A 21,690-nucleotide genomic window follows, 5' to 3' on the forward strand; every position below is an offset into this window, starting at 1 on the left:
GCTGCTGTGTGTTTCAACACCACTCTAATCTGCTTTTTGTTTGTCCATGGGCCCTTGTACAGTTTTGCACAGTGTGCTGACAACACACTAAACAATGTTAAAGTCATTTTTCAAAGTTTGGCACTAATGATGTTGAAGATGGTCTCACATTCCTGCAGTGGGTGATGCTGTTTGGAAATGTTATGCAACATACGGATTCTGTGCACTTTTTGAAACCAGAGCTGCTGAGTTAGACAGAGATGCTAACGCTAATGTGGTTAACGGGCTTATTTAATGGCAGACACTTTGACATGTCATAACAGGACAAGCACAGGTGTAACATTAATAATGGCTGCAGTCATTGAGGTGTGACAGTTCCAGTTCCCTGGTTATTTGCGCAGCCCATCATTGGCAAGACTTACTTGTTTACCTTAATGGGACAGAGCAATGCTTATTGTCATTAATTACGCCTGTGCTTTTCCTGTTCTGACAAGTCCAGAAGGCTGGTGGTTTACAGTGATGAACTGTTGTGCACGAGCAGCAACACTGAAAATGTAAACACTTGTATCACTGTAATGTGCTGCAGATGAACGTTTCTATTTACGGTTCACAAAGCCCCGCCCGTCAGGCAGTCTGTTCCAGCGATGCAGTGTACTATAATGGGGGCAGATTAGTACCACAGTAATTTTTGAAACAATGCATGTTGATTTCAGACGGAAGTAAGCAAAAGCAGACTTTATCAGCTATAGCTTGCTTTCCAATCAAGCTAATGTAAGCTCCCTGAATTGCTGGTTTCACTGTTTCCAGCTGACTTTTGGATGTTTGCAGATGACTCGTTTTAAAATGAGAATCGTGTTAACAAAGTCTTTAATCTGCACTCAGCAATCTGCACTACATGCATGACATGGTACTAAAAGACTGAGGCTAAAAGTCAGCATCCTCGCTATGTGTGAGGGGTGATCCATGCAAAAGACGTGTAAGTAAAGTCAAGGAGGGAAAGAGAAGGGAATGAAAGATAGAGAGAGCACAAGCAGAGAGGACACATCACAATGCAAGTTCCACATAGAGATGTATAATAGTAATAATAAGACTAATAATAACAATTGTAGCAGGGGGTGTGGGGCAGGATCATGGGAGTAGGTGCAGTATGTGGTTTGTAATCACAGATCCAGACTCTGCAGCTCCAGAGGCAGAAATACCTGTTGAAAGCAACAGGAGGAGAGAGAAGAGAGATGAGAAGGCACAACACTACAGGAGAGAGAGAGGGAGAGAAGATGCCCAGTTATTAACATGTATTAATGGGATTTGAATGCATGCCAAGAGAGAGGGAGAGGGAGAGGAGGAGAGAAGCCCCCTGACAGTCTAGGTCTGTAACCGCATAACTAGGGGATGGTTCAGGCAGGTCTGAGCCAACTCTAACTGAAAGCTTTATCAAAAAGGAAAGTTTAAAGTCTCCTCTTAAATATGGAGAGGGTGTCTGCCTGCTGGACCCAAACTGTAAGATGGTTCCACAGTAGAGGAGCCTGACAGCTGAAGGCTCTGCCTCCATTCCTCTTTTAGAGGCTCTAGGAACCACAAGTGAGCCTGCATTCTGGGAACACAGTGTTCGAGTGGGGTAATAGGATACTATGAGCTTTTTAAGATATGATGGTGTCTGACCATTAAGAGCCTTCTAGGTGAGGAGGAGGATTTTAAATTCTATTCTGGATTTGACAGGGAGGCAGTGCAGAGAAGCTAACACAGGAGACATAGACTAGTTTCTGTCTCTACATGTGCTGCAGCATTTTGGATCAGCTGGAGAGTCTTTACAGACTTACAGGGGCGGCATGATGATAAGGAATAATTGTAATATTGCAGTAGCCCAGCCTAAATGCTCATGACTGCAGTGTTAGACCAGATGAACACACTGTTACATTAGTACCTGGCTCTTGTGTTTTTGTTGTTAGGAAAGCTATACAAGGACAACACTGTAAAATGCAGAGTATCTCTCTGATTACTGCCTCATGCCCATCACTTCAACATGTGGAGAACTCAGAGGCTTGACGGGCTTGCCGTGCCTACAGACCTTTTCGTGGCAGACATTTTGACTTGTCATAGCAGGAAAACAAATTGAATTAACGATGGCTCAGTTCCATCAAATGTCTGACAGTGAACCACAATACCACGACCCTGGAACAAGGTCACCTAAATGGAACAAAGTCATCTTTAATGTTATCAGTTACTTGTGCTTTTCCTGCTATGATAAGTCAGGTTGTCTGCGGTGAAAAATATTGGTCTGTACGGTTGCTAAGCTTTGATTGGACAATCTTTCTTCCAAGGAAGGGTTTAGATTGGTCAGTAACACATTTGGCAGTTTGGCACTAAACATTAAATCCTGTAGGTGAAGATGAGAAGCAAACTGCTCTGTGTAAAACTGTGGAAAAAAAGCAGCTGGCAATATTTTCATTGTTTATATTCTTACATATCCAGATCAGTATAGATTAGATCAGACATAACTGGTTGTTATGATGATGATGATGATAAACCAGGCTTTTCACACACAGCAGCTTCTTCAGACTCATGTCACATGTGACTTTAAAGTAGCTGCTGCACTTTTTTTTTCCCCCAAACTGCACTGAAAGTAAATCTAGTTGTAGATGAGGATCACATTTAAATCACATTCTGTCAACTGGAATACATCACTGCCAGACAGTAGTTTCACTGTGTCTTTTCCAGGCTGCTGTAATCTATGAGAAAGCAGTAGTCACGATCTAGTGGATTAAACTCTGATTTGCAGTATTTAAGGTGATCAGAAATCTGGAAAAGATTATGATGTGATGAACACATTCCTTTGATCGCTGCCTGAGTCTGACACAGCATTTTGTTTCTCCCAGGTTTCCATCGCTGTTGGTTTGGCGGGCTTCGCTTGCGTCCTCCTCCTCGTCCTTTTTGTTCTCATCAACAAATACGGCCGACGCTCCAAATTCGGTATGAAAGGTAAGACTACATAAATAGTCTGACGAGCAGATAGGCAGACAGACAGCTTTGTTTTTTTTTTGCCTTTCTGCCAGTTGCGTCATTGTGCAGAACCCATTCTCCCAGTTAATCTTCTCTTCAAAACCTTTGTTCAGTAGAAAATGTACATATGCAGCTACTTTAGAAGTCCTACTTTTTACTGCGTGTTAAATGAACCACACTGCACTTTAGTCATATACTGAATGGTTTGTTTTCCCTGTTTTTCCACCATATGCTGCACGCAGTTGCCAAAGGCCATACAAGCTCCCATTACGCATGCACATGTATAGACAGCTAGATCAATACCACAGGATGGTGTGCATGCAAACGGGGTCTATGCACTGTACACACACCTCATATATTCACTGTATCCGTGTCTGCTATGTAGAGCGATTGCAGAAGGGATCCTGAATTAATTAGTGGATTCAGCACTGTCGATCATCCTGAGGAATTCAGTAGGATTAATATGGCTTTTGTGTATGCTGAGCTTTCATTTTGGGTCAGCTCCAGGTTTTGCTTATCTCTCTGCCGTTGGCGTTGCAGGAAAGGCAAACGCCGTCGTCGAGCTGATCTAGAAACAGAGAGCTGAGAAAAGAGGAGAGGACAGTAGCATCTCATGTCCTGTGATTCAGGTTCAAGTGTTTGTATCAGCTGCTCATCTGCTCGTGTTTGTTGGTTTGTGGTGGCTGAGTTTGGGCGCCTCTTATAAAACATACATCCTCATGCTTGTTCCTGTGCATTTCTAGCGTTTATCCCTTTTTTGTCTCTTTAATCAAAATACGTTCTAATAACATGCCACCATGAGCCATCACCTCAGACCTACATGTTCTTCATTTCATACTGTAAGCATGGTGTAAAGTAGCATTAGCCACCGCCACCTCTTAATTAGCTACTTTACAGGATTAGACTTTGTTACTTACCTCGGTAAAGACCTCTCTGCTGTAATTATTTAGGGGGTGGCAATTATTGCATTGGCCTAAAGCTGGCTCTAATCAAGAATGAGTCTTGTAGTTAATGAGGCTTTGCAGACGTGTTTGTAATGTTGCGGCAAGTCATCTGTATTTCAGCAGTGCTAACAAACTGGTTCGACACAATGAAAACAAAAGTCACAAATCCTGATAAAAAAAAATAAGTAAAAGATAATAAAAGCAAGATGTGGCAAACAAGAGATCACAAGCAGAACGTATTGAAATCCGTGACATGAAGGCAGTTTAACCCTCTGTGTTTCTGTGTGTTAGATAAGATTTAATTGGTGTTATAGCTTCTTGAAAATGATGCATCTATTTTACAGTAACTTCCCTAATAGTGTAAAGCAGCATTATCAGGTAGATGGCAAAGTATTTTAACATTTATATTATCCACCCACAACTGTGAGTTGTTTTTTTGTGGTATTTATTAAATTCACAGTCCAGTGAATGCAACATCAGAGAATCAATATGATTCTGGGCGTAAAACTCTACCAGCTCTACCAGGAATCTATGTTACAGTTGTAAGTACTGCCTCATTTTTACACTTACTGTCAAATGAAAGGAGGCACTGCTTCATAGCCCTGGCAGCATTGAGAGCTTAGCATGTTTTAATGACCAGAGCACCCGCCGTTACCGTAGGAGTCAACTCTTAGCAAAAGGGTGCTTCAAATGCAGTTTCAGTGCTCTCCAAGCAGGAGCAGTGAAGAAGGTAATTTATCTCCCTGATGGCAAGGTCCAAAGCTCTCCTGCACACTGTAGGGCATTTTTTTAAAAAATGGCATTGCAGGACTATCTGACCGAAAGCCGTGTGGTTCTTCAACAAGGCTCCGTGCTCCATACAGTATGTTCAGATTGCCTGCTTTGCTCAAGGGCGCCTCAGCTTTTTTTCTGCTGAAAGACTGAAAAGCATTTTCCATACATTTTTCTCTGCTCAGATTTTTTTACCCAGAGTAATTTGAGATTAGCTTATAAATTACGGCAATAGCACAGAAAAAGAAGCATATAATAAACATTATTTTCCCCAGTTTTTACATAAAGGCCAGTGTTAGGTGGATGATGTACTGCAGCCTATAGTGTGCAGAATGAAAATTCAATACTACTTCTGCCGTGTTCTACCTTATTGCTGCCATAATGCTTACCTTTATGTCTTCATGTCCTGATTAACAAATAAGAGGCATCAGTGTTAGTGCAGCCACATTTGCTCTTCTCATTCTCTACCAGGTAGTAGTTTGTACCACCAGACTGAAGGTATGTGATCCAGTTCAGATTAATGGAGATGCCTCTGTCTCCACTGTCACTGTGAGTGACTGAGGGAATCAAAGACTTAAAGAAAGGTGATGTCAGTGTGGACTCTTTCAGGACCTCACGCTGTTCTGAACAAAGGCCTGATTTGTCCAATGTGTGTGTGTGAGACAGAGAGAGTGTGTGTTTTCCCCTCCCACTGTTCTGGAGAATCAGCTGGAAGGCCTGAAGAAGTCATTACCTTTGGATGGAGCCATAATGGATTTTCGCTTCACTAAATCACTGTGGCTCTTTTGGTTGTTGGAGTTTGATCACCGACCGTTTCTGGGCATCCAATAAAAATTCTGTTTTTATTTTTTTCTTTTATGTGTTTGGAGTGTGTGTGTGTGTGTGTGTGTGTGTGTGTGTGTGTGTGTGTGTGTGTGTGTGTGTGTGTGTGTGTGTGTGTGTGTGTGTGTGTGTGTGTGTGTGTGTGTGTGTGTGTGTGTGTGTGAGCAACATTCAATTGATTTGCTAACATTTCAAGGCCCACCGCCAGGTCTGTCCACAGGCTGCCTTGCATTTACAACTCTGACTGATTCGCTGCTGCTCAGTTTATGTGGTTGTGATTGTGTTTTTATGAAGACACTTTGCCTGTCTGCATATGTGTATATGTGCAGATAACCTGTTGCTCTGATCAATATGTTGTCAACTTACCTCCCAGATAAAGCGTCTTGCAGCAGGCTCATCTTTCACATTGCGATTCACACCAGTGGGTTTTGAAGTGTCTTTCACACAGATATTTGTCAGCAGGGAATCAATAATGCTTCTTTAGAAAAAGACACTCAGCATGTCAGTAATACGTATTATGCTCCCCTGTCATCTTTTCTTATGTTCTAGTAGAAAATTACCCCACACCTGCTGCTGTAAGTGCAGCCAATATAATGTATATTATTTTGTCACCTTCCCTATCTTCTCAATAAAACCTCCTCAAAACAGAAATCCAGGCCAGACGATGCCATAGATTTTGTGTTAAGACCTATTGGGTGCACCATCTATTTTCAGAGTGGGAGCAATAGACCTAACTTTTAAAACTATAACTGACTGGAAATACAGAAAACTTCACAAGAGTCACTAACACCAAAAAAGTTCTCATAAATATTTTTGTCATGATTACAGTACAGTAACTTACCCAGATCTGAATTTTGGAAATAAAACGATTTGAACTAATTCTGAAGGTCCCAGTAGGGCCTGGGAATCAATGCCACATTGTGCTGCATTCTGGGTATTTCTGGGTCTCATCCACAATAGTTGTTGGCAGCTGCTGTGTGTTTACATAAGGAGCAGATGATACAGGCGCTATTTCTGGACACATTTCACGACTGAGTTTTGACTGAAAATACATAGTGAACTAAAAAAAAAAGGCCGACGTAACATATCAGGAGGAACTGGCACGTGATGGAAGGAACAGCACTGAATGACATTAATGTTAGGAAGGCAAGGCACCGGTAGGTTTTAATCAACAGTTCAAAGATGGATGTTTCTTGAACTAAATGAAACTTCATCAGCACAGCTTTCATATACACTTACTTGGGGTGTCATTTGGATTTCTGCAGAACAGAGTACAGTGAAAAAGTTTCTCCTCTCCACCGAAACCATCCTTTCTCGGTCAATAAGAAAAGATGCTTTGGGTTGTGAGAGTAAAACGCGAGCTCTTAACTACGGCTCCTAATTTGCGTTTTGGCAACTAACATTCAGTCACAGAGCTTGAAATTCTGCCACGTGAGCCACTAAAGGTGGATGAGAACTAAAGAGTGTGTTGCTGAGAAAACCGACCGTCGCAGTTAAAGGTAAAACCTTTTTTAATTGAGTATAATTTGCAATCAACTAGATTAGTAATTGGCTGACTAATCAATAATGAAGTCAATCAAAAGCTGCAGCCCTATGCTTGTACCTATATGTGCTATGTACTTGAGCCTCTATTAAATGCGAGCCTCATTTGACAGACACTTTCAGGCTTTTCCATTGTGCCTCTTTCATAAATATCACACTAGTCTGTGGGTGCAGAATGAGTCTGAAACAAATCTGGGCCCGAGTCTTTAACCCTATTAATAGTATGAGAATGGAAATGCTGAGCTCAGCAAATGAGTGACCCATAAATGCTGAGACACCAAGAAGTCAGGGTCACATGAAGCAGAGTTAGAGGGATCTACCTGTGTGTCAAGGTGAGCACTGACACTGTTCACATTTAATCAGATTTAGCCATCTAGCCACTTAGTTAACGCTGCTGCTCAGAGTGCACAGGTCGGGGTCTGTCCTCAGTGATCAGCAGCGCATGTTGTGAGAAATGAACTTTCTAACTTTTTAGACATTGACCAGTCCACTGTCATTAGGATTTTTGACCTAACCAGCTTAGACAGTTGTCAGGTTCTTAGACACACATATATATCTAAATCACAGAGATGCCCACCAACACAGTGACACATACACCTACACTGACACACACACACAAAGCATACCCCGCGGCGGTCTGCTAGCCTCTGTGATCCAGGCGTGTGTGTCAGGGCGGCTTACCCTCTTCTCCGCTACATTACCTGAACCAGGCCTGGGGATGATCAGCCCACACACACACACACACACACACACACACACACACACACACACACACACACACACACACACACACACACACACACACACACAGAGTTACTCACACTGCAGCATTTACTGCATCACTGCCTCGCTTGGCCTCCAGTGGCCAGAGTGAGCTGTGCTGCCAAGCAGTGAGACATGTCCATCCACAGACAGACAAGCTGACAGACAGGTACAAATGTCAAGCAAATGTGAGGCAAAAAAAAAAAAAAAATCTCTCAATTAAATGTGATTTAAATGCCGGCCTAAATTTGGACCTGCTGTGAAAACAACCGAGTCCTTTAAGCATATAACACAAATATAATATAATCATTGTAGTCTCTGATGGAAAGTAAATACATTTGCTCAAGTAATGTGTTTAAATACAATTTTATTTACTTCTATTTTATTTTGCTTTATACTCCACTGCATGCCAGATGGGAAATAGTGCACTTTTTACTCCACTACATTTATGTGACAGTTCTAGTTACAAACTACTTTTCAGATTATAATTTTACACAGAAAAAAAAATAACTTTTAGGAGTTTATAAAAATAAGGCAAGGCAAGTTTTTAACAAGAGGCTTTTAAACAGCAACTCTTTTGTGTTTAAAGGAATGTTATGTAAGGACTGAATTTCTGGCATATTGGAAAACAGTAGATGCAGTGGTAGCATGAAAAAAATATTTGAATGTTTTTTTTTTTGGTTTTGTTTTTTGAGAGATCTGAAAGTGTAAATCCACACAAAATCAAAGAGGGCAGAAAAGTGCTAACACATTAACACTCTTACTAATTGTGCACAGATGGAGACTTTTTGTGGACAGATGTTTTATGGACACTTCAGGAGCCTTTGTTGAACTACGGTGTTTGTGACTGATAGACTTTTTGTGCTGCTACGTAATTGTTAAAAATGTGTATAAATATTTTTTTTAACGTTTTCCCTTTGCTGTTCAAAACAATTGTTTTTTTTTTATAGAAGTCTTTTTTCTCAAGCAAACACAAATATTTAAATTCATTGGGCTTTTCTCATTCAAAACATCAGATCACATATAGGAATACTCTGCATCATCAGCAGAGGCGCAGAGATACAGATCACAAGCCTCTTGTCTTTCCTGCACAAATGGTGTTTACCCTTTGCTCAGTTGCCACAGCACCAGCCGCCTTAATTGGCCGTAATTCATTGTTCTGAACGCATGTGACAGATGGGGACTGCTAAGAAAACAGCAACAGGCACACCGGGAAGTGCTATTTTTTTCTATTTTTTAAAATAAGTTGTTCTTGTTATACGTCTTCCCAGAAAAGAAGGCAGTAGGAAGTAAAGTTCATCTTCCATCATCTGTCGTCATATTGTGGTGTTGTTTTTTTTTTCAGATTGTTTGTGCCGCTGACTCCTCAGAGCTTTTAGTGAAAAGGTTTCGGATGGTGCCAGCAAACTCTCAGCCACAGCATGATCTCACGTGTTTTTCCTTGGTTCTTTTTGCACCTTGTGTAGAAAATGAAAGTACAAAAAAGGGATTTTTACTTATTTATCTCACTTGAAAATTGCATGAGAGCCTTCCCTAGGAGTTTGGCTGTGGTGCTGTGTGTGTCCCTGGATGGAGTTGGAGTGCAGGGTGACCTGGGGTTGCTGCTGTGGACATGATGTTCCTGGTACAAATAGGATTGCTATTTTTTGTTTTATTTTATTTTGGACTTCTGACTGTTAGCACTAGACTGCTAATAGCTAAGTGCCTTCTGTCCTCACGGTGTCTTTTTGCGGTGCTTTACACTGCTCTGCTCTGCTGTGCCATGCATTGTAAAGTAACACCCAGTAAAAGGCCAAGCTTTCCGAGTGGTCCTGTTGAATGCACTTTGACTGGGTGTTTGGAAGCTTCTTCCCTTTTAAGACTTTGCTATCAATAGTTCAGGAGGTTGTTCTCTGTCTCCTGGCTTTAACAATAGCTTAATATAGCATCTTTAAAATGTCAGAATATGGCAGGATACAGATGTAGGAGCAGAGGAAGAAGCTGCACTTCTCTACCGCAGGCTTTGTGAAAGGCTGCAGCAGTTTGGCTCCATCCCCAGGGGGAAATGTTCAGAAAATATCATGTTTGCTCCTTTTTTTTTCAGCCATGGAAAGTTACAAGAGCTGGCTGTGTTAGAAACACAACCATTTTGTTTTATAATGAATACAAATGTAGTTACACTTTGAATCATTCAAGAGGAAGGACTGACTTCAGTGCATCTGAACAATAGGTCCATGAAAATGCATCAGGGACCACTACTACATTTCCATGTTTCAATTAGTATTGATCCGGAAAACTCCTCAACTGCTGCCCTGTACCTTTTTTTGTATTGTGTGCTGTATTTCAAATTAAGGAAAACTGTAGTGTGAATCTAAGCAGTGCATGTCAGTGCTTTTGTTCTGATGCCAGTCTAATCAAGTATATTGATATTGCTGTTGAAGTGAGCAGAATGCTGATCTTTTTTTTTTTTTTTTTTAACGCACCCACAGTTTTAGTCAACCGTTTACTGTTGTCCATATTTCTTTTAAGGACCTGGGTTTTGCTTAAATTCACACTGGCAGTAGGCTTTTTTTGTGTGAGGCTAGAGAATCAGCTCAGTAGGTAATCATAGACACATTTATCTGTTGAACTTTAATTCAGACTCACAGTATATACCCTGTCCTGGAGGACTGTGCCAGTGATTATTGCGATCATAATTTCTGCAGTTTACATTAGGCCTTGAAATAGACTGTATAGTGCTGATGAGTTTCTTCTAAGTTAATGAACATTATGGGACTGAGTCTCACCAGACAGCTCTCTTGGAGTATATTGAAGTCAGCTTGGATCGTTCTCCTCACAGCTCGTAATACAGGATTTCTTGTTCCCTGTTGGCTCCACAGTGTGAGCAGGAGGTGTTTCTAAGTGCTGCCCATGTTTGAAGCATTAAACAAGTAATTTTATAGGCTGGTTATGGCTAAAAAAAAAAAAAAAAAAGATGTATGAAAGCTCGGCCCAAACTGTACCAGAGAAACTTTGCTTCCTCAGCTGCTGCAGGCTATAACAACAACTCAGCTGCTGGCCAACTGACTGGAGAGACAGTAACCTGCACTGTAAAACTAGCCCTAGAAAGAGACTGAATGAAGAGGTGTAGCTCAGTCATAAACCTCCAGCCTGTGCAGCTCAACATTGCAGCCCTTTGTTCCCCTCCGGAAACCTTTGGCATGACTCCAGTTTGGATTTTCTACTTGTGGAGGATGATGCTATGCTTATGATGCTGCACCAGAGAGCATCCACTCAGAGGTGGGAGGGTGATTTTCAGGGTCTGAGATGATATTCCTGCCTATTTTTATTTTTTTTTTATTTGACAAGAGTGAAAAAGAGAAGCATGCTGTGAAGGTTTTTAGCCCCCACTCTAAGCACTGGTTAATTTAGTGTGAATTTTAGCCATCGGCCCAGCAAACAGCTCGTATTATGTAACAGCCAAATGTAGGGTTCTGCATGCTGACTCCTACGCTGGATAGGATTGTGACTCTTTTATACTGACAGATGAAAAAAAAGAAAAAAAATACAAGCTATTGCACAGAAATTAATTTCTTTGCCAAATCAACGATGATGTGGTAGTATGTTTAATAATAACAACATTCTATATATATACAACAGTGACTGTGCTATTACATATATCTAAATATAGTTGTAAACACAGATTTAAATGTGACAGTAGTCTGCAGAGACAGGATTCTGTTACATGTTGAACAGTCACAGTACAGTACAGTCTCTGTACTACATGTGTGATGACAGCATGTGCTACTATATGTTTATAATAGGAACATACATGGTTTGCATTATATACCACTAAGAGTATTCTACTATAGGTACACATAACCATCACAATACTAAATAGTACCATAACTGTAATAGTGACAGTACTACACTAGAGTGTATATTGTCCTCCGTGTTATAATGACAGTGCTTTTTCATATATTAAACACTGAAAGAATTCTCCTACATGTTTTATTATATAAAACTATACAGTAAACATCTAGATGTATTTTATATACTGTCACTGTAAATAACAAAAAGCAAGTGTAGAAGGCATAATAGTGATAGTACTACACCTTTGGTGATGATGATTTTCTGCTGGATGTTTAACACAATTTTCTATAAAACCCCCTAGGGCCCATAGAAAGTGTAAGGGGTCACTAAAGTTTTTTCTTTTTTTTTGCGAAATACTGCATAATTTACCAACTGCAGCCTTTAAAAAAAATGAAAAATTGCTTAATTTTAAGGGTTCACAGCCCAAAAGTTTGCAAACCACTGTCCTAAAACATTCTTAAGCGTAAACTGTAGTTATATACGAAGCACACACAGCCCATCTAGCTACAGTGACTCCCTGATTAAATCTCGTCCAGCAGTCCAGTAAGCCTGAATTCATCATAGTCAGGCAGCTTTCTCTATGTTAAATATGGAGCTGTCCTTCCATCAGCAGCACTTCCCATCTCCCCAGATTCCCATTGGGCCATGTTCCCATCAGCCTCTCTCCAGTTTGCATTAGCACACCTCTGGGACCAGCAGACCGCAGCCTCTGTGATATAGATAGAGAACAAGCCTCCATCTTTCATAAGGGTGGTTAAAGTTTTAGCTCTAGAGAGTAATTGTTGTGTAATCACAACTAGGGGATTAATTATTCATAGAGGCGTATACACACACACACACACACACAGAGAACACATACACACAAAGAGAATCTCCTGGTATCTTTCTGCATCTACACTGTCTGTGTCTCTCTGCTCTCTTCCTCTATTTGTGTCTCTCTCCCTGAATCTTTCTCTCCATATGTCTCTCTATCGTCTCATCTCCCTCTCTCCCTTTCTGCAGCTCTCTTTCCACTCTAATGGAGTTAGTGAGCACCGAGGATAAAACAATTAAAACAAAATTCATTTGAATGAATTAAAGATCAGGGAGCTGCAGTAGCTGACACTTCTGAGGCAAGACAAATTATCCTGCATGGCTGGTTTAGTAACATTTTACAGTGGCCTAGTCCCACCTCATTAACCTGTGTGTTAACCCGTGGAAAAGCATTGTTTGTACACAATAATGCAAACTAGACGTGGGATAAATATGTGAGGAAGGAAACGGTTAACTCACAGTGTTAGCGTCACTCTGGACTCTGCTGATGGACTGATGGTGGAGTGGCGTACAGCTGTTACTCGTGAGCCATCAAACGCTGTGTGTTGAGTCACCTTCCAGACACGTCCATGCATTTTCCAGTATTTTCCAGTGAGCAGCAACAGGAGATGCACAAGATTTGGAGCTTGGCTCATGAAAGACGTCAAAGGTTGTTAAGGAAATGCGAAGGCCATCTGTGCTGCTCTAAGAGGGTGTGAAATGAAGATGGAGCGTGTGTCACACTGCGATGAGAGGTCATTACTGGCTCCTCAAAGGCAGCGGATTATGTGAATTTTACAGGTCACCGTCTTGTGGGTCACTACAATTTTTATCCTCTATGTCTCTGTGACACCTTAACATTTGGTAATGAGTCCAGAAGTGTCTCAAGTTCAAATGTGCATTAAGAGCTGTGATGCTTGGGAACAGCAGCTGAGCGGGTGTCGCTGGCGGTGATTAGATGCAGCCAGATGGCATCAGGATGTTGCTTCTTGTGCTTGGACTCACTGAAACAATCACTCTCTCTCCTGGCAGATTGTCACTTTATGTGTTTATATGTAGCGTAATGACTGAATGCACACTGCAGGTTGTACGTCTTGCTAGCTCAACAGAGCCATTTTCATTTGTCGCCGTGTGCGATCCAGAGCGGTTACATTGTTGAGCAGTTTTACTTTATGTTGCCCTGCTGAAGCGTTCTCAAGAAGGACACTAAAACCACACTCAGCTTAATACTCTGTTCTATTGGTGAGCCTGACCTCTGACCTCCCTGGTGAGATAACAGGATTTCCCTGCAGGGAGCCATATAACAATAGTAAGTTAGGGCCTAAGGGCCTAAGCCAATAAGCGCTTAGGCCCTTGACAGAACTGTTAGTGGCAAGACTTCACTCTGATTCTTCTGTGTAAGTGCAAAGCCAGGGGAAGAGCAAATGCAGGCAAAATTCTGCAGATGATGAGACTGTGTTTATGCAGGTCAGGTAGTGCAATAAAACTTTGGAACTTGTTTTGGAATTAAATTACGCCTTTGTTTCTGTGTCTGAGCAGCTTTTATTGCAAAGACAAGTGCACAGGGCTTTGGTTTGGTGAAAACACTCCCAGACTTCAAATAGGTTTAATTTGACCTCCCCTATATTGTTGTGCATGTTTTATTAATGCACGTTTTAGGCACACGCAATTATTTTTTCTAATGCAAGTAAGGCAAACTGCCCTGGATTAATGGGTCTTTTTATCTGTAGTGTCATCCACAGCTGCTTGTAGGATGGAGGTATTCCTCTTGTTTCCTACTCAGGTGATCACAGATCATCCCTCCTATCACCAGGGACGCTGTCTTTCCAGTGTCTTTTGATTTGAATCCACCTTATCAGACTTCTCTGAAATTTGTCTTGCATCACAAGGCGTACAGTGTTTCACATGCATAATAAAACACATTTAGCGAGACAACACAACAAACACCACAAACATGCACATTCTATCACATCAGACATTATGAATAAGCAGCTGCAGTTCTGATCTGACGTCCCAGTGCCTCAGGAGGTGATTGTCGATTAATTGAGCATGTTCTAACTCTACCTCAGGATACTGACAAAAACTGCTCTAACCTCTTATTCAGCGCTGCTCTTTGTGTGTATACATCTGGTCACCAAAACCTGGCAGAAATGCCAAGTTTGCACTTGAGCCGACTGTGTTTTGTAGAACTGAAACCTTGACCTTTCTGTCACAGGAACGTCTTTTCCCTACATTAAAGTGAAGCGTATTCAGCTTCATTCTTTAATCAAAAAAACAAACATTCCCAGAGGAGTTTCTGTCTTTCTATTCCATTTACACTGCTCTTGAAAATGTTTTGAAAATCCAATAGGTGCTGTAATACTGTATTGTAACTGTAATATTGCGTTTCAGCTGCTTGGCAAAGTGGCTTTATTTCTGTGTCTGGGCTTCATGGCAGCTAACTGGCAGGGAGATAAACTCCATGTAGCCCAGGGGAGCGTGGTGATGATGAGCTAAACAAACAGGCTAACAGTGCTACAGCACCGCAGCACAACAGAGTCTACTGAACACAGCATGTTCTTTACGCATGGAGAGGGAGGAGAGAGGAGGAGGTGTGAGGTAGGAAGGGAGAGGAGGGATGACGGGGGGAGAGTGCATAGAAAAGGAGGAGAGAAAATGAAGAGAGGAAGAGGAGGTGTTAAGGGAGCTCTGACAGGCTGGCTCAGCTGTGCTTTAGCTAATGGGTGAAATGGCTACTCTGCTGACTCCCTCTCTCTCTCTCTGACTCTTGGATGAACATTTCACTGTTCTGAGGGGCTCTTAAAAAATCTCCCCCGTGCTAGATATAAGGTCAGCTATAGGTTTATATACAACAGCTGAGAACATTATAATTACATCGTTATTACAACAGAGAACTACAATAAAATAAAATCTACACAATCCTACACACTACAGGAGGCAATACATTGTGAAAATGGCATCATATCGTATACATGATGTGCAAAACTGAGCCTTCATTTACATCATGTCTACAGAATGTTACATGTATATACGTCTAGAGATGTGTTGCGGTGCATTTGTGTATGGGAGAGTGTGTGTGTGTGTGTGCGCCGGGGAACCAGTGGGAACACTTGATTTAATACCAGCTCCAGCGACTGAGCTAAGATTTAAGAGCGTCTTCATAGCAGCTACAGCAATAGGCACTTTCTGGGTCATGTGAGAGATGGCATCCTTTAGATTTATATATCAACCCCTCCCACCTTCTGCACACATGCACTCGTGCTTTTGCACACTCACATACACACACACAGACACACACACACACGCATGCATATGCATATTTGAATGTGGATCAGTATGTGTCGATCAGTATGTGTGCACACAAAGAGAGAAATGGAGACAGAGAGGATACAGTTTGTATATGTGTGTGTGTGTGTCCAGTACCTTTGCTCTGTCAACAGTAAAACACAGTTGAAGCCTATTTCCACTGAGAGAGGGCCAGCAATATGTTTTGGACCAATGCTGTAGCTAAGATAAGATCCACGCGACTGCAGCCTGCAATCTGATCCTGCCGCTGTGCCACAGGGCAAAATCCAATTTCCTTCACATTGCAAAAAAAAAAAAAAAATGCTAAACAAGAAAAGCAAAACATTTTTTTTGATCAATGATTAATGCTTTGCAGGAGATGACTATTTATCTTTTGCATATTCCAGTAGGACAAAGAGTAGCATCTAATATATTGTTTGTACTCACAGCGGGATTTTGGCAGAATAATTGTATGATAAGGCCTGGCATATCTTTAACCTGTGCTTTTGTGTCTCCCTGGCATTCCTCCACCAGACCATGTTTGCCTTCTCACAACATGACATTTGGAGCGCAAATTGTCTGGCCTTTCAGAAGGCTGGACTGTCTAGCTCATACTGACAAGACAGACAAAACAGTTTCTCAGATAACTGCTCCATCCTCAATGATTAGACTTCTTTGAACTGAATGTTCCCTGCTCTGTTCATGTCTGTCATCTCCGAGCGATAAGCAGGGCTGCCCACAGTGCAGTCACAACTCTGCTGTTGATTTGCTACTGGACTTTGTCACTGTGTCACTCAGGGTGGGGAGAAACACTTACTCACAGGTCAGCGTGAGACTATCAAACCAAAAAATCACCAGGACATACTGACAAGCCGAACTGACCGTTCGCTAAACCCATCCTCTGAACAGTTATTGTCCAATCACAGCTCAGCAGCTGTAACTGGGCGTAGCAGGGCTTTCAATCTTTGGATTGTGGATTTCATGTTGAAGCAATGTATGTGTATGGAGCTGTAGTAAGGTCCTCTGTATAAAAGAGTTTATGGTTAGAGATTATGGTTTCTCTAAATCAGGCTAAAAGATTAAGGAATGGATTAAACTGTGTTTGCCCACTCTTTACATACAGTATGAAAACAAACATTTTCCAACTAACAGTCTCACTACTAACAGTATTTTATAAGGTTACAGGTTGTGCTGAAAAGTCCAGTTTCATCTACTGTGCAGTATTTCCGTACTGTGTGGGAGGCACGGACCTGGATTCTGCCGTATCAGAGATTAGGGTAATGTTAGTAACTCTGTCCTGTTCTGCTGGATTTGGGATTCAACTGTTTCTCTTCCTGTCTGAAAACAAGGACACAATGATTAAAAATTTACTAAGGACTTTAACAGGTAACTACCACACTCTAATTTATCCATGAACTAAGGGACTCAGCTAAAATGTCAGTTGTTCTGTATATTTGTTATAAAGACAGTCAAAGGGATTAGTATGTTGTGGTTAGAGATGAGGTCATTTCACAGTATACTTTGATTTTCTTTTCTGTGCATTAGTTGCCGCAGATGTGTTACGTAAAACTCTCTCTTACAGCTTCCCAGCAAATAATTCCATGTACCAATGAGAGTTTGGAGCCGCACTGATCGATGCACTTTGGCTGCGTCTGTCTTGAGGATGCAGCCAAAGTGCATCAGTGGTACATCAAGCATGCAGCAGAGAGAGGCAGTGCTACAGTAACACCATCTGTATGTAATCCTCTGTCTATTAGCATGTAGCACTACTGAATTTCTCAGCTAGCCAGCTCGTCTTGTTGCCCCCAGAGTCTTAATCCCTCCTCCGCCTGTTGTGTTTCTGCTCCACTGGGGACCAATTGCGCCAATTCCACTCATCGAGCTTAATAATTAGTGACAATTGTAAAAGTAATTTACAAACTCAAGCGATGCCATTGAGCAAATGGTGCCAATTAACTAGAGATGCTAATGTGGGCAGAAATGCGGAAAAGCGGCATCCGACCTCGATTACAGTGAGAGAGGAGGGCCAGGAAGCTGTCCTCCTCGTGTCAGGGAGAATTGTCGAGGGAGGAGAGGGGAGGCGATGCACATTGTTGGACTGGGCTTGTCACCATTCAGCAAATTAATCCCACAGTACAAGCACAAGTATTGTGACCAGGGCAACAACATTTCACTTTACATTTAAGACTGTTAGCTGATGCCCTTATTCACAGTCACTGGCACTCTAACAGTAGAATATGTTTCAACTCTTACATCAGCATAGCAAACAACTCAAGTAAGGCATTTTAGAAATATACACCCATCTTGTCAGCTGAAATGAAAAGGCTGTGTGCACAAGAAAAGGGCATCACTATCCCAGCACCGAGATGCTTCACATTACTACAAATTGTTATTGGTGTAAAATGTGGTTACTGGTTGAAAATTGTCCCCACACATGATCTAAGGAAAGCAAAAATGTGCATTTTTTTTTTAAATAACTAATCTATATTTGCATCCCACAGGTTCCCTTCTTTAATTAATCAAGCAAACAGCCTGAAAACAGAAATTGTCTAACTTAAGGGATCACAGTTTGACCATTAGATGTATTTTAAGTCTCCTGAACTGAAGTAAAATAATGCTAATTTAAACAAGTTTGATAAGGTAAAGCCGTCCTGTCCAGAAATGTTATGTGCTTATAGAATCTACATTTTTAGGGCAGCACCATGTTTTGGTGTTGAGTCACTAGCAAGGTGACATATCCCAACAACTGTGTGATGGGTTGATATGAAATGTGGTACACACACTCATGGTGCCCACAGGATAAATCCTAATGAGTTTGATGAGTCCCTGACCATCATACCCCCTCAGAATTAATTGTAATAACCTTTTTAACCCCTTAACCTTTGATCTAGCATGATCATCATGACAGATTTTTAATTTGTCAACTACTTTGGTTTATGGCCAAATACCTGCTAGTTAGCAAATGTTACCATGCCAACAGGCTAAACTGAGACAGAGAACATGTTAAACAGTATACCTACTAAACTAATCAGCTTGTTAGCATTGTCATTGGGAACATGTTAGCTTGCTGTTATGGGCATTAAGTTCAAAACACTGCTGTGCCTAACTACAGCCTCACACAGCTGTAGACTGTTAGTTTTATTTTATGCTTCTACTGGGGTGTACATAGTCAGAAATTCAAATTCTGCACACAATTTTCTTATGTCATAACTCTTGCTTTTATTATTTTTAAATGTTATTAAACTGTGTGCTCTTTTCTTTCATATGCATACAAATTATAGTCCAACCAATACAGGATTTATGAGGCCAAAAAGGATGGTAATGATATATTTTAATTAAATGCAAAGTCCCCCTTTTTTTTTTTTAACAGTTGTTAACAAGAAAAGTGCTGGGAAGGGCATTTTACCTAAATTGCTCATTACTCTATTGTGTCCACACTGTAGAATGGTAAGAGTGTCAAAATATATCTAGTATAGCTGTATTTCAATTTCTTGTAATTTATCTGCCGACATGTACACCAACAACACAACACCTGCAATGAACTAGTACTGGCTGATACATCAGCCTGACTCATGCTAATACAAATCCACACTTTACCATCTGAGAGTTGATCAGTAATACTACAGTTCTCAGCACTGAGGAAAAACAGCAGGTTACTGTAACTGTCGTGTCCACTGGACCCTTAGAAGTATTTTTTGAGAAATGGTTTTCCCCCATTCAAATATTCTCAGCCTCTGCCCTTATTTTTCCTTGTCTGTCGAAGATTTAAACTTTTGGTTTCAGCATGGCCCTTTTATCATTCCATAAATCAAGAGATCTACAAAGCTGCTGGCATGTGGGAATATATACTGTAGATGATGTGGACAGATTAAATTTTGGTCTGTTTGTACTTTAGCAAAGAGAAGAGGCTCATTATTTTATAAGTCAAGGCCCTACTGTCTCATTATGAGCAGTGTAATTGTTGCTCAGTTCAATGATTTCAGCTTTCCCAGACCTTAAAAAGAATCAGTAATGTGGCTAATCCACTGCAAACAGGCTTCCTGGTTAATGGTACAGTTTGCCCTCTGTAGAATCCTCTCCTCTTTCCCTTCGTCTTTTCCCTTTCTCTGGGATTAAGAAACAGGAGGTGTATTCCCATTCTGTCAGTCACTTTCACTCTGCCTCCTGGGCCTCAGCCTCTATCAGTGTAAACAGAAGAGGGGAAGCAGTGTTTGGTGTTTTCCCCTGTCTTTTGGTGTCTCTTTGATCCCAGGTGCTGGAATAGTAATTGCTATCACTTATGAAACAAAATGACAAGCACTACAAACAGTTTAGCAATGCAAATAAAAAAGAAAAGAAAACATAGTTGTGGGGATAAAGTTCTATGAAGAAGAACTGATGGAGTCAGCATGGAGGTTCTTAGCTTGCAGCTGAGGTGCTTTTGATTGATTTTGTAAGGGCCAGATGATTTATGTGAGAGAAATAATTTTTATCTTTATACCTATATTCTTTTAATGTTGCAATCCACAGCACAATACTGTTATTTGGCACTAATTGGCCATTGCTGTTGGCTGTTTTTTTCTGCACTATACTACCTGCCAAAAGTTTTATAACACCCCAATTTTTTTCAGTTTTTATTGAAATTTAAGCAGTTCAAGTACAGTGCAAAATCTTAAAAGGTAAAAAGGTAAAAGTAAACTGCCCAAGGTAAGAAAAAAAAAGTCACCCAAAACTTTAAAATCATGTAAATTTCATAGAAAAGAGGCCTTTTTCTGGGATTAAAAAGATCAGTTAGCTTTCTGCTGCAACTTTCCTGCAGCAATGGAAGTAAAGGAAGCCTTCAAAGTTTTGTTGGTGACTTAGAAACGAACAAAACTGTACAAACAAAACAATACTGTACTGCACAAAGCAGGACTGTATGTTTCCATCACAATGGTGAAAAAAAAAACAAGTAATAAAGGAAGGCAACACAAAGATTAAGACCCAGAACATTAGAAGACTTGAATTATGGCCTTGCAGTTGTGTGCCTCTGCCAACCAGTCAGGTTTCAGCTGACATCCATGTCTGTCCACACTCATGTAATCTATGTAATGAAGACTTTGAAGGAATTCAATAAAAAGGCATTAAGTGTATTTTATCATAATTAGCGAATTAATTGTTTTATGGCCTAAAATGTGTTTTGTAAGGTCACAGTGACCTCGACCTTTGACCATCGATGACCTAATTCTAATCAGTTCATTCTTAAATCCAAGAAGACCTTTGTGCCAGATGTAATGAAATTCCCTCCAGGGATATCACGTTCACAGGAATGGGACGAACGTGAGGTCACAGTGACCTTGACTTTTGACCTTTGACCTCCGAACAGATTTATAGAAATTCCCTCCAGGTGTTCCTCAGACATCTCATTCATGAGAATGGGACAAACATACAGACAGATGAACAACCCAAAAACATTATGCCTCTGACCACGGCTGTTCGTGGTGCGAACAGCCGTCCAGTTCATTTGGGATGAACTGGACAGAGGGTGAAATCAAAGCAAACCTGCAAAGTGCAACACATTTTGGGGAATTTCTGCAACAGTGTTGTGGACAAACTTTCTGAACAATGTTTCATTTCCATTGTAGAAAGAATGTCGGCTGCTGAGTGAGTCAAAAAAGTTTGATTAAATTTACAATTTAATCAAATAATTCCTTTCTTTAAAAAAACAATAATAATTGTCTGAAAAAAAATTCTGTGCTTTAATGTCAGAAACACTGAGACATTATAGAATGTGAATTTCAGTAACAACTGGAAAAATGGAGGTGTTGTAAAACTTTTCACTGGAAGTGTATTTCAAAGTAGAGCCATAGGCAACTACAAGCACATCTCCATGCATACTGCATTTAAGCACACATTTTCAAGCCTAGCCTCCCTTTTGTGCCTATATTTTTGGAATAACAATTAAGTAAGAGACAAGCATGGCACTGAGCCCACAAGTGAACACTGA

At 40.9% G+C, this 21,690-nt stretch overlaps 1 protein-coding gene across 2 annotated transcripts in view; it reads left to right on the forward strand.

Moving 5' to 3' along the window:
- Positions 1-21,690, forward strand: part of ntrk3b (neurotrophic tyrosine kinase, receptor, type 3b) — a 163,584-nt gene that overhangs the window by 92,381 nt on the left and 49,513 nt on the right. For both annotated transcript variants that reach the window (XM_041035594.1, XM_041035603.1), the window contains one exon: positions 2,853-2,955. In XM_041035594.1, the coding sequence (XP_040891528.1) occupies positions 2,853-2,955 (103 nt within the window). The remainder of the gene's footprint in view (positions 1-2,852; positions 2,956-21,690) is intronic.

This window comes from Toxotes jaculatrix, chromosome 1 (genome assembly GCF_017976425.1).
Source record: "Toxotes jaculatrix isolate fToxJac2 chromosome 1, fToxJac2.pri, whole genome shotgun sequence".
Classification (NCBI taxonomy): Eukaryota; Metazoa; Chordata; class Actinopteri; family Toxotidae; genus Toxotes; species Toxotes jaculatrix.